This window comes from Dryobates pubescens, chromosome 4, assembly GCF_014839835.1.
Source record: "Dryobates pubescens isolate bDryPub1 chromosome 4, bDryPub1.pri, whole genome shotgun sequence".
Lineage (NCBI taxonomy): Eukaryota > Metazoa > Chordata > Aves > Piciformes > Picidae > Dryobates > Dryobates pubescens.
In genome coordinates, this window is record NC_071615.1 from 30,742,600 (window position 1) to 30,755,144 (window position 12,545).

Sequence of the window (12,545 nt, forward strand, 5' to 3'; positions counted from 1 at the left end):
ATAAGATATATTATGTAGATATTTCTGACATGGTTTGTTCAAGATCATCCCTCAGAGCAACATGTGACACAGCTGAAGTAATCTCATCAGTCTTGCAGACTAGAATGAAATGACTCTACAGGATTACAAATGTGAACCTGTTCTCTCCTGGAATAGATGGAGTGCTCTACCCTTGTGCCAGACTTTGGTCCCCCAGTGATGTCAAAGTGTCAGCAGTCATTAAGAGAAAAACAGTATTTGCTTATTCATTGAGAGACAGATGTCAAATCTGTACTTTACTTGACAGTGCTTTTTCTAACAGGAGGATGATTTTTTCCCCTGTTCCTTCTTATTACCTTAGCTAAAGAAAATTAGTTTTACTGTCATAATGATGCATTTTCTGTTTGATTTGCTAAAATATTTAGTCACTGTTCTAGTAAATAGTAGGTATTAGTAACATTGCCTGGTAAGCAGTAAGCAGGGAAACTTAGATTCTCCTAAAACCATGTTTTGGGAGAAAATGATAATGCATCTGATTTTTTTATTTTTAACTTAGAGATATTAGGGTTTTCCTATATAAACACTTGGATTTGGACTCCTAAGAGAGGAGCTGTACTATAAATCCAACAGAATAAAACTAAACCACTTTTTCTTTGGCCGATACTTGCTTTAATGAGCCTTTTTGTAAATACAGATTAGAACTCTCTCAAAACAATCATCATGGGACTGTCTCAATTTCAAGGCCAAATTTAGGATATTGCATTTTCAATTTTATGAACAAAAAAAGGGGCTATTTAAGCACATTTTCTCTGTGATGAAAGTATCTGTAAATCTTCCTGTGATGTTTAAAGTGGTGATAAATAAATAATGATCTTTGTGTTTTCATAAATCATACCAATGGATGTAGCAGGTGTGACTCTCTTATTGCTACATGAGCTTGCTGCGAATATGCAAACCGGTGAAGTTCTTCTATTTATTGGCTATTTTATTGATTTTAGTTTTACTCTTTTTTGAAGCCTGAAAATCAGGCTGACCATTCATTTCAAATGTTTCATCTCCAGCATATCCTGGAACACAAACATTTCTTCTTGCAAGCTTTAATAAAATTTAATCTGTTAAATGTTAGTATTTATCTTGCTGATCCAGCTGGGAAGTCTGTAGGTTTCTTATATGTCTTGACTCTTCATTTCTCTGTAGTGCTACTGCATGCTGTTGATTTATTCTAAAAATCAGTTGTGTTTTTTTCTTAGGGAATGGATGGTTGATACATGTTCATTTATTTAACAATCTGTTATCTTCCCTGTATTTCAGTTTTCCAGTTCGACACCGAGTTCTATATCAGTGGACTCGCACCTCTCTGCGACCAGCTCGTTATCCTTTCATATGTGAAGGAAGTCTCTGAAAAGATGGTAATTGTTTATGTGTTGGAGTTTCTTTGTAGCACTAAACTGCCCTGTGAGCTGGGCCTTAAACTAGTCATGCAGATCTTATTAGCTGTGGAAAAAATTTGTAGTCTGCTGGTAGCAAACAGTACTTGAGTCTTCTCTGACCTATAAAATAAGGTCAGTGGAGGTGATACTGGAGACTAATGAACATATGTTTCAGGAATCCTGCCTAGGTTCCTTTATCGCTTGCAGAAGGCAGAAAAGGTCTCCAGATAGTCCTTTTCTCTTCTTTTAGTCCCTTTTCCTTCCTCTCTCTTTTTCTCTCCTTTTCTGTCTTTCTGCTATTTCTGCACCAAAAGAAATGAAGAATCTCTCTAAGCTATGAGGAGCTTGCTAACACTGCATCTTAGAAGAAATGAGAGTAGTGCAGTTAATCAGCTCAGGTAACTGTCATGGACTGGGGTCCATGATTGTGAAAGAGTGTCATCGTTGTCTCTCTTACTTCCAAGGTTTTAGTTGTGTGCACCCAGGTGCAAGCGTAGATAGGTCAGAATTTAAATTCATGTCAGCTGTGTTTACTGCACACAGGCAAATGCCGCATCTGTCTCCAACATTTATTTCATATTGCCAAATGAAAGGCAAGGCGGTACAGGAACTCCTTGAAGTTGTGGTGTGAGAATGGCAAATGCTCTTGATCATCTCTTTGATAGTACCTCTGCGTTAGGCAGCCATCACCATAGTAACCTTAAGCAACTGGGTGCACAAGTTGCTAGGCAATGAAATGCTGTAGGTTCAAACAAGTGCTTGAGACTGCTAAAATCAATAAGGTTAGCTTCCAGCTCTGCTGCAGGATGTCAGATTATTATTTCTTTATTTATATTAAAGAGAATAATAATGTCACAGCAGTGGTCCCCAAGAGAGATAGTACAGTAGTTCTCCAGTGTGAGAGAGTCAGTGAAAGAAAAGGAGCTATACAAATGGTATAAGGAAATGGAAGGAAAAGGTGGGTTGAAATGCTAGGGAGTAAGGGAAGTTGGGAAGCTGTTGTTAATGAAGAAGGAGCATGAGAAAGGGGCTGGTTTAAAGGAGGTAGTGACTGATAAAGGTTAAAGTCATTCCAACTGCTTCAGGAAGGGAAGATGAAAAGAGAATTTCAGGTGATATAATAATGGTAATGGAACGTAGGAAATTTTTTTTTCCCCTTCATGTTTTTGCTTTTAATTAGCTTTTTAAACAAACTAAATGCTGGACTTGGATAAGTTCATGCTTCCCTGAGTAATTCTAGCAAGGAAACAAAAGTACTCTTGTCTCTGACACCATGTCCATGCCCTGGTGTGGTGGGAGCCTCTCTGTAGTGTCTTGACTCCATGGAGCCCAAGCTATCTGAGCTTGCAGCCAAAGTGCTGCTCACTACAAATCCTGTTGGGTTGTGAGGAACACTATTCTTCCTATCCTTGATTTCATAGTTTTCAAATGACAGCTTCTTACTTCTAAAAATTGGATCAGAATGGAATTTATGGCTTGTTTGGATTTTTTTTTCTTTCTTTCTTTGTTTCTAGTGGCTTTTTTTTAGTGGTTGGGGGTTTTTTTAGTTGTTTGGTTTGGTTTCTACCTTTTTGTTTTCTTTTTTTTTCCCTATTTTTTTAATCACTTGCACTGGAAAAGTTAAATTGAGACCCGAGTGGTGCAGGTGCCAAATGGGTAAGCTAGAGCTGTCTAAATCCACTTTGTATGCCTTCTTTCTCTTTCATTCTGTATTTGCTAGAATTCACAGCCAGAAGTACAAAATAAGGGATTGTCTTTGACCTTGGCGTAATTAAAAATACATATAGCTGAAGACAGTAGTTTCCCTTGTATAGAAGATGAAAATCCATGATGTTGTCTTACTGTGGCCATGTATAGTGCACTTGAAAGTTCATGTTACTCTTAAGATCATTAGCAAGGGTTTTAGATTATTCTCAATTTAATTTTTCCCTACTGCTGCCAGACACTTAAAAGTGCGAACTTAAACACCAGCTGAAACAAAGGAATAAAATCCAACAAAAACCCACAAGTTCATTTCGGTATCATTGATTCGTGGAGCTCTATCCTTCAGGGCCTGAGCTCAGCTGATAATGTGCCTTAAATTGTTCTGTTGCTTGTTGAACACAAAGGCTGGTGATCATCTGTGATAGCCATGAAATCTTTTGTGAACAGGAGTAGAAAAATAGTGAGTTAACTGAGAGGAAGGGTTAGAACTATGTCTTGTCTAAATCTCCTTCTCTGCACTGGTCTGTTCAATGGAAGCAAGCCAACAGTAGGGATAATTTTATGTGGTATTTCAGATGCAATTACAGACATTGTGTGGAACACAACTTTGTAACTTGAGTGGTTTGCAGCTCTTTGGGAATGTTTGCAGCTATTGAATTTCAGCCCTGTTTGTAGGTGACCATCAGTTGGCATTGCTAAGGTAAATCATGCAGGATGCAACTAAGATGTCGATGTTTTTCTAGGAAGTGGAGTGTTGTGCAAGGCCTAGACTGGATATTGTACAACCACTACCTGAGTCCTGTGAAGAGATCTCTTCTGATGCATTAACAGTACGAGGATTTCAGGAAAATGAATGTAGAGATTATCATTTAGGTAGGTGTTCTTAATATTGTTTTGTTTTATTCTCAGAGCTTGGTTAAAAAAGACTTGATTCAGGAAAACTCAGCCTCCTTTTTTATTTTTGTGGCATCTGCTTGAATAACTGTCTGTAACTGCTTACAACACTGAAGTGTAAAGTGGAAATCCACAGGAACCAGACACATGAAAGAAAACAAATGTGCTTACTTAACATCATGATTTGTAATGTCATCTATTTCATCAGACATACTGAGGAAGGCAGAAATATAGATCTCACCTGTTCTCCAGTATCATGGAAAGCAGGAGATATATTCAAGATGTGATCCATAGGACACAAAGGACTTCAGAAATAGTGAAATGAAGTGGTACAGTGTCTGGAAAAGCTGCTTAAGAGACAAAGATGGAATAACTGTTATTTCAATAGTATGGTGCACCTAGACCAACTTAAAAGGGCCACACTGATGTTTATCTTCCCTTTATTGACAAAGCTGATGCATATAACAGACCCCAGGTTGGTAAAACGTAACAAATGAAAACTGGAGTTCAGCCAGAGTTAGGTTTAATTATATGACAGGCAGGGAGATTGAGACCTGGCACAATATATATCAGAAGATGAGAAGGTTTTCTGAGGTATGTGTTCAGAAAGATGCACGGCAAAACTAGATGATCTTTTCAGGTCCCTTCCAATCCCTAACATTCTGTGATTCTGTGAAAACTGTTGTGGAATTCCTTGGTGAAGATTATATAGCCTGTGTTATACATAGAGACTCCTAGATTTTAAAATCCATGAAGCTGACTTCTAAGCATCTTTTCTGGCAGCATGCTTCAAATGATAGGCTTGGCAGGCCTCTTAGCGTATATGAATAAATCTCTAAAACATCTCTACTGCTATCAGTAGAATTGGGACTTCTTTATACCTATCTCTAAGCAGAAGATTGATGCCCACAGTTCTACTTTTATGTTTCATGAATATTATAGTTAATCTGACAAGTCTAAGGTTTTTAAACTGCATTAAAACAAGCATTATTTTGTGAATTGCTTATTAGCTCAGGAGTGTATTTGTATGTTTGCATAGATACAGATAGAGCGTGGAGGGTGGCTTTCTTTCCTGTACCTACACAATATTGACAAGGTTTCTTCATGGGTTCTGTGGAATTAATAATTATTCTCAACAGTCATCTTCTCTGTTTAGATTTTACCTTTAAGTACATTTTTACTTTCAGCTTACTCAAAAATAAAGGCTTATGGTATAAGCATATGCATTATACATATAACCTTAACTTATAGCATTGCAAGTGCATTGCTGTAATGACGTGCTGTGTCCCCAGGGGTTATGGCATCTATCATTTATGCTTTTGATGGCCTTGACCTTGATGGGGAGGGTAAGTTTATTGCAGACTGTGTAGTGTAATAGTCCTCTAAAAGTATAATAATGTGTTCTAAACCATCATAAAGTTTACACATAGTGGATGAATCAGAATTTGCAATAAGCTGTAGCAATTTTGATTTTTTTCAAAGATGTTTTGCCATTTAAACTGATTTTAATTTATTGGAGACCTCCTAAATAAGCATGTTCTGCAGGAGCAGCCTTGCTGTCTTCTCTTTTTACATTCCCCTCAAGGGTGTACTAAAAAGCAGGCCTTTACTTAAGGAAAATATAGTAATAACAGAACTGTGTATGCATTTGCAGAGTATTCAGAAGGTGAATCACTTTTCTATATCATCAGCCCAAGAGATGTGGTTGTGGCCAAAGAGCGCGACCAAGATGACCACATTGACTGGCTTCTGGAGAAGAAGAAATATGAAGTAATGTTTATATTTTTTCCTTCAAGATTTCCTGGTTTGGCTATTGGAGTGGGATGATGAACTTTGAACTTTTTGGACTGAATAGTTTCTGTTCCTACAGTCATTGACTAAATGCTTCTAAAAAGATAGAAGCCGACTATACATCTCTTCATCTCTCTGGAGAGTTAGTCTTCCTACTGAAGCAACTCATCTGAGTTGCACTCAAGTGAGGTAGCTGAATTAGAGGCTCTGAATAGTACTCTCAGTAGCAGATATGAAATGTATTATCTGTCACTGAAAATTATTAAAGCCCGTTTGCAGCTTTAAAGCAGCAGAACCGTTAACTGATGAGCTATGTGGATATTTTTCTGACCCAACTGAAAAAGCAAGAGAGATAGATGTGGTTACCCATAATGGATATTTTCTGTCCTGTATCACTTGCACTGTAGAATGAAAATGTTGTGTTAGGATACTGTGTTGCTCCACATGACTTACCTTCAGTGTTGAAGCTTTTAGAGGTAAAATGTTGTAGTCTCAAACTGCAGGTATTGGTGCTGAAAGTAGTGTCACTCACAAAAAAGCAGAGAGCCTATATTAATTATTTAATTATTTTACTTGTTAAAAAAGCAGCTCAGTAGGTGGCTGCATAAATATTGATGTGTTTAAGCATGTGTATTTAAACACCTAAACCAAAACATTCTTACAGACAATATCAGCACACACCCAGTGTTCTGGATTCTGATGTCCTGCAGTTAATGACTCAGAACACTTGTTGTGATGCATAAAGTAGCCTGACAATTCTTACTCACCTATTATTTGTTGGATGCCCATTGTAAGAAAAAAAAACCACGTGGGAAATCCATTCAGCACATATTCCTTTTGTTAATGCAGTCATGATAGTCCTCATGCAGATTTGTTTAAATCCTTGTGGATGCTTTTGAATGTGAATAGCAAACTCGTATGATGAGTGCAGTTCTGCAGTTTATGTAAATCACAGCATTTGGTCCCTGAAGACTCCAGTAATTTGCAAGTGACAGCTGTGTGTGTGCTTTTATGAAAGCCATTCAAGGTAGTAGATAGCCTGTGTGTTATGATTTATGTTAAAGGTTTCATTTTGTTTGTAAAAGTGCCAGCTTTGTTTCTGTACATTTTGAAAAAAGTAGAACAGCAAATGACGCTTAAATATAAATCACTGACTGGAGAAGACTTTTGGGCTGTGGAAGTGAAAGATAACCTTTCTCCACTCCCTTTCCTGATGATTTTTTTCACAGGTTTTGATAGTGAAGGGTTCTCATTTGAAAATGATCCAATGTGATTGCATTGTCTGCTGCATTGTAATCTTACGATTCAATCCTAATATAGAAATGGAGAGTGAACCCAGATGGAAACAAAAGTAGTTTTCTCTTTGGTTGACTGCTTTTGTTTGAGTATGAATTCAAAGCTGTTCATCCAACCATGGCATTAAAAATTCTAGTGCTTCAAATTCACCTTGCTCTGAAAAATACTTGGCTTATGCAGTTCTAGAGCTTTCTATGTTGAATGTTTTATGTATTTGGCTAGTATCTCTGTTTTCTACTTTTTGAATATAGGAAGCGTTGATGGCAGCTGAGATCAGTCAGAAAACCATTAAGAAGCACAAGATTTTGGTAAGTCGCAAAACTTCTATTCCAAACAAAATATCTGATTTAGTTTAGATTGCTGCGAGATGCTACAAGTACAATCCCTGTCCTGTATCTCACCAGACTATAGCTGTCAGGCATACTCCAACTAGCATTTGATATCTCGGCTTCAGCTGCAGAACAGGAATGTTAGCATGTGAAACACAAAAGGGTCTGGATTTTGTGAAGGTGCTGCTGACATTAAAAAGAAGAGATTTCCACTTCTCTGATTGCTGATGGAGTTGCTGTTTGCTTTTCCTTTTGTATTAAATTTACTGTTCTTTCAAATCACACACAGTATTGTAATATTAAAAACTGGATGGGGGAGGTGATGCATTTCTCTATGACTTTTAGCTTGTATGTGTGACAAGGTTTTGGGAGGAGTTTAAAAGGTGCAACTGGAAAAGCATTTAAATGCTATTGAAATTCACTTGCAGGTTTCACATCTAACTTTTTCATGCTGCTTTGCAGTTCTCATTATTTTACATAGTGAAGCTCTTTTTGTTCTGCACAATTAATAGTCCCTGCACAGAGCAGCAAAGAGTATGTTTAAGACAAAAGGGGTTAGATGATGTAATAGCCACAAAAGCATCACTAATTTTAGCACTTTTGGGGTTATTTTTGTTTAAATCATCTTCAGTGTGAAAACACTGGTATTTCATTAATACTGCTTCTTCTTTACGTAAAAGTTTGGATTTAAGTACAAAGTGTTGGATGATGTGTTTAATGTTTAGCCAGATTACTGCTGTCATATGCAGACTGTATATCAGTATCTCTTAAAAATTCTTGTGTAGTCCAGAAGTTGAATCAAGACCTAATTGTTGTCACCTCTCACAGAGTTTGTATGAATTAGCTGTTCTGTGACCCTTGCTTAAAGAAGTAAAGAATTCTTAAAGGTGGTCCTGGTAATACATTAGGAGGAGGAAACATAAAAGCTTTTCTCTAGATTTGCAGAGATTTGCGTCATGAGGATAAAATTCAGTGTGGGCATATACAAGCAGAGTTATTGACTGTCTCTGATGCAAACACCACAGAATATGCTGAGGAGTAAAAAATGCTAACATCAAGTGAAGGATTAGGGGTACAGGGTTTTAAACCAACTCATTCTCTCCCTGCTCAGCAGTGGTCAGATCAGTGACACCACACTCACACCCCCTGACAAGTCTGGTGGTCTTGGAGATTTTTCAGACTGCAGTAACGGTCATTGCCTCTTTGCACCTCTTGAACAGAATTCAAGAGTCCTAAACAGCCACAGATCTACAGCATCTTTCCTTATGCTGTCACCTTTGTGTTGACAAAGTATCTTATACAATGGCTGTTAGTTTTCTTTTTGGGATAACTAATGCAAGCACTGAATGATCAGCTGTCTTTTGAATAATGCTTAACATGCAGAAGTAGCTAATTCTTCTCAGCATCAGTAAGATTATGAGAATTATCTAAAAGAGCATCTGAACTTGAACCCATAAGTGGTCTACACAAGGATTTTTTTGTGGACTATTCTGTGGACCCTAAATCTAAAGGAGAATTTGAGGTATCCATTTAGGGCCTGGTGCTTGATTTAACAGCAGTGCATACAGCTGCAATGATAGTTATTGTTGCAGTCAAGTAGTTGACTTCAAAACTTTTAGAACTAATTCTTTATTTTTATTTCCTTCAGGACATTGGCTTAGCCTATATAAATCACCTAGTGGAGAAAGGAGAGTACGACCTGGCTGCTCGGTAACTTACTGTTAAAGATTTTCTGTGGCTAATGTGTCTCTGTGTGGGGAAAAAGCAAAAGCAAATTATTGATTCGGAAGTATTTTGTGATGTTGATTTGCTATGTGATCTGGAGTTCCTGAAGTTTCAGAACACACAGATGTATTACTGTGCCCTTGATGTTCTTTCCTGTAGTGATCTGAAAGTTACTTAGACTTCCTAAGGTTTAACTAGAATTGAAACAAATATGTTTGAAAGAGCCTTGATTTTTTTCAAAGTCATGCTAGATTTTCAAACTTGAAGCTTTCTTTGGGTGTTGATAATCTGAGTTTGTTAGTGTGTCATTACATGTGAGACCATCAGAAGGTAGTTTGTAGTTATGTGGGTGTTAAAAAAATGTCAAATATGGATATCTAAAGTAAGGATCAGAAATTATCCAAGATTTGTGTTTTCATTTATCTGTAAGCATATGTTTTTAAGTGCTTAGTTTTTCTCAGTTTGGATTTAATAACTTCACTCATCAAGCTAATATGGCTAATAAGGATGAACGGAAAGCAAGCAGTTAAGTCCTCTTGGATGCAACAAAATTGTAAGATCTGAAAGGAGTACCTGGTATGCTCTCATTGAAGCAGTGATTGCCAACGTTGGCAATGTTGAAAACGTTGAGGGAGAGGAAAGAAAGAAATTCTTGCAGTAATGCTGTTAAATTTATATTATTCTGTGTAGCTAATTTTGTTCTCTCTCCTTTCATTTTCCTTCCAGAAAGTGCCAGAAAATTCTTGGCAAAAATACAGAACTCTGGGAATTTGAAGTTTACAAGTTCAAAGAAATAGGTCAGCTAAAGGTAAGTTAATTTCTGTCTCTGCACTCAAGAGCCTGGCATGCTTTCTTTCTTGCATGTTTTAACCAGATATCTAAAGGATCGCATTTAGTGGCCCTAGAGTGGCAGCAGGGTAAAATACTGCCCTTGAAATTTCTGCCCCAGACCTCTAGTTTTACAGTTGTCTTTCAGATCAATGTATATATGCCTTAAAACAGTTGGAGGTGTAGCACATGCGAGTACTTAGCTACATATTTTAACAGCTCCCAAATAGAAGACAGACCCCCAAGGCCTTTACTTGTAAAGATACTCACAGTTAAATAAATCTTTCCCATTTGCATTTTGCACTCTTCCAGTACGTCCAGGGAAGTTCTGCCCCAAGTCTTAAGGAAAATAGCCTCTGTGGCTGCCAGCCTTTCCTGAAAACTCAAGTCTCTTGTAACAGACCCACAGCTTTAAGCATCAAAGACAAGTCAAATTGCAGAGCAGCAGGAGAAAAACATGCTCTGTGCTAGAAATGGTGGCAAGAAAGAGAAGCAGTCAGCCCTGTCTTGTGTTTTCCCTGGTTGCAATCCAGCTACCATAACAATACAAGTTTCGCGTGAGAGTCTCAGTTAATAAATTGCCCAGGACATGAGGCTGTGCTGCTGTCACTGCCAAACTGGTACAAAACATTATACACACTTCCTTTAGTAACATGTGTACATTTATTTCTGAATTTTATGTCCTCCTATTTAAACTTAATGAGCCTAAAAGAAGATATTATTGAGATCTCGCAGCATGCAGTCCCTTGCTGGTTTTGAGCTGTTTAATCCTGTTCAGAGCAAAAGTGGCTTTTGTTTTAGAGCCACTCCAGTGCAAGAATAGCCTTGTTTTTTGTATGAGTTCTTAGTGGTTTCATGTGCTCTCTGCCACCTTAGAAGAGGAAATCTCATGTTTCTCTCCCTTTATTTCAATTCAATAAAGGACCTGAGTGTGGGTGAAATTTTCATACACCTCTTTTTAGTCCTTTTGGGTTTATTTTGGGTTTTAGATACAAGTGTCTGCAGTGGATGTTTTTCTTCTCTCCACTTATGTCATCCAGCAGAGTGTAAAATATAAAAATATTTGCAGATTTGCTGTAAAAACATCTCTGCTAAATTACTGCCTTTCTAAACAGTTGGTTGTTTTAGCTCCCTTGAAAGGGGACTTAGAAAAACATAAGATGCAGTCCATTATGTCATTCAGCTTTGAGCTGCAGTTCACAGAATCACAGACTGGAGTTGGAAGGGACCTCTAGAGATCATGTTCAAACCACCTGTTAAGGCAGGTTCACCAATTCTAGAAGATGCCTTTCTTATTTTACTATTTCACTTGCATATGAGACCTGAATATAAAGTATGAACTAAGCTAAGGAAGATGTAAATAAAGGGGTTCTTGTAAAGCTTGAAGTCACTTGTATGCTATTTGGAATTACTTCCTATTATCTCAACCAGAGGGTATTAAACTCTGTAGTGTAACTGGTGTATTATGACTTTAAGCCCTGCTGAGGAGACTGTATTTGAGATTTGGAGACAAAGTGTATTTTTTAAAAGGAATTTTCATGAAGAATTTATACTTCATATAAGTGATTGTCTGATGTTTCCAACCTAACGTGAATAACCAAGATGGCACTAAATGTAAAGGTTTAAATGTGCCTTCCTGCAGAGGGACTAATTAGTGATGCCCCAGTGTTGAAGCCTGTAGAGTGAATGTCTTGTTTGTCTGTTTTGTGGGTTCAGGGTTTTTTTTCAGTATTCTTGTACTAAAAGGTCCTGTTAGGCTGCAAGAGACTACATTTTGGTATCTTGACATCTCATACCTTCTGTGAATGTCCTCCAGCAAACCATGTTATGGTAGTTTCAAGACTTTGAAACCATGCAATGATCTGCCCCTCTCCTCCTCCAGCAGTGATAACTTAATGGAAATACGTGCTTGTGCTTGAGTCCCTTCAGTGTAAAATCCAGCTCAGACAGCTGAGAAGGTGAATGTGAAGGAAAACGCCCAACTCACTGAGTGCTGGCTGCTGTGGCATGAGCGATTTGCTCCCTTCCACTGACTCTGCTATGGCAGCAGTGACTTTCAGCAGGGTTGCAGGATGATCCACTAGGGGCAGTAATGCTTTAATGACCAGAACATTGGCTAGAGGATGCATGAAACACTTCAGTTGACTGTGGTGAGCATAGCATAGAACACCATTATTCAGACAACCTCTTTCATCTCATAGGAAGAATTTGTAATCTCCAGCATGGGTCTTAGCTCACCTTTGTGCCTAGGCTTAAAAATAACTTGGGTGTTTCTCAGTCTTTGAGGTGGTTCTGTTTTTTCTTCAAAGCAGTGGGACTTGGGGCAGGAAAGATTTCCTTCCTGAGGCAGCCCGGCCCCCACACCACATGGAAGCTGCAGTGCTCCACAGCTCGCTGTGCAGCTGAACCATGGCCAGAAGTTGTAGCAAAGCCTGTCAGGCAAGTCAAGGAAGGTAGAAAGTGGAAATAAAAATGGCCATTGGAGAATGTCTTCTCCCTTTAAGTGTACAGCTGATGTCTACCTTGCTTTCTTTATGTTCAGAAGAGGCTTTTTTATGAGCAGGTCAGG

General features: G+C 38.0%; 1 protein-coding gene across 2 annotated transcripts in view; it reads left to right on the forward strand.

The window, feature by feature from the left end:
* The window catches only part of VPS41 (VPS41 subunit of HOPS complex), a 99,875-nt gene that overhangs the window by 63,663 nt on the left and 23,667 nt on the right, over window positions 1-12,545 (forward strand). For both annotated transcript variants that reach the window (XM_054161005.1, XM_054161006.1), the window contains exons 11-16: window positions 1,291-1,388; window positions 3,857-3,986; window positions 5,662-5,777; window positions 7,346-7,402; window positions 9,072-9,133; window positions 9,875-9,956. In XM_054161005.1, the coding sequence (XP_054016980.1) occupies window positions 1,291-1,388; window positions 3,857-3,986; window positions 5,662-5,777; window positions 7,346-7,402; window positions 9,072-9,133; window positions 9,875-9,956 (545 nt within the window). The remainder of the gene's footprint in view (window positions 1-1,290; window positions 1,389-3,856; window positions 3,987-5,661; window positions 5,778-7,345; window positions 7,403-9,071; window positions 9,134-9,874; window positions 9,957-12,545) is intronic.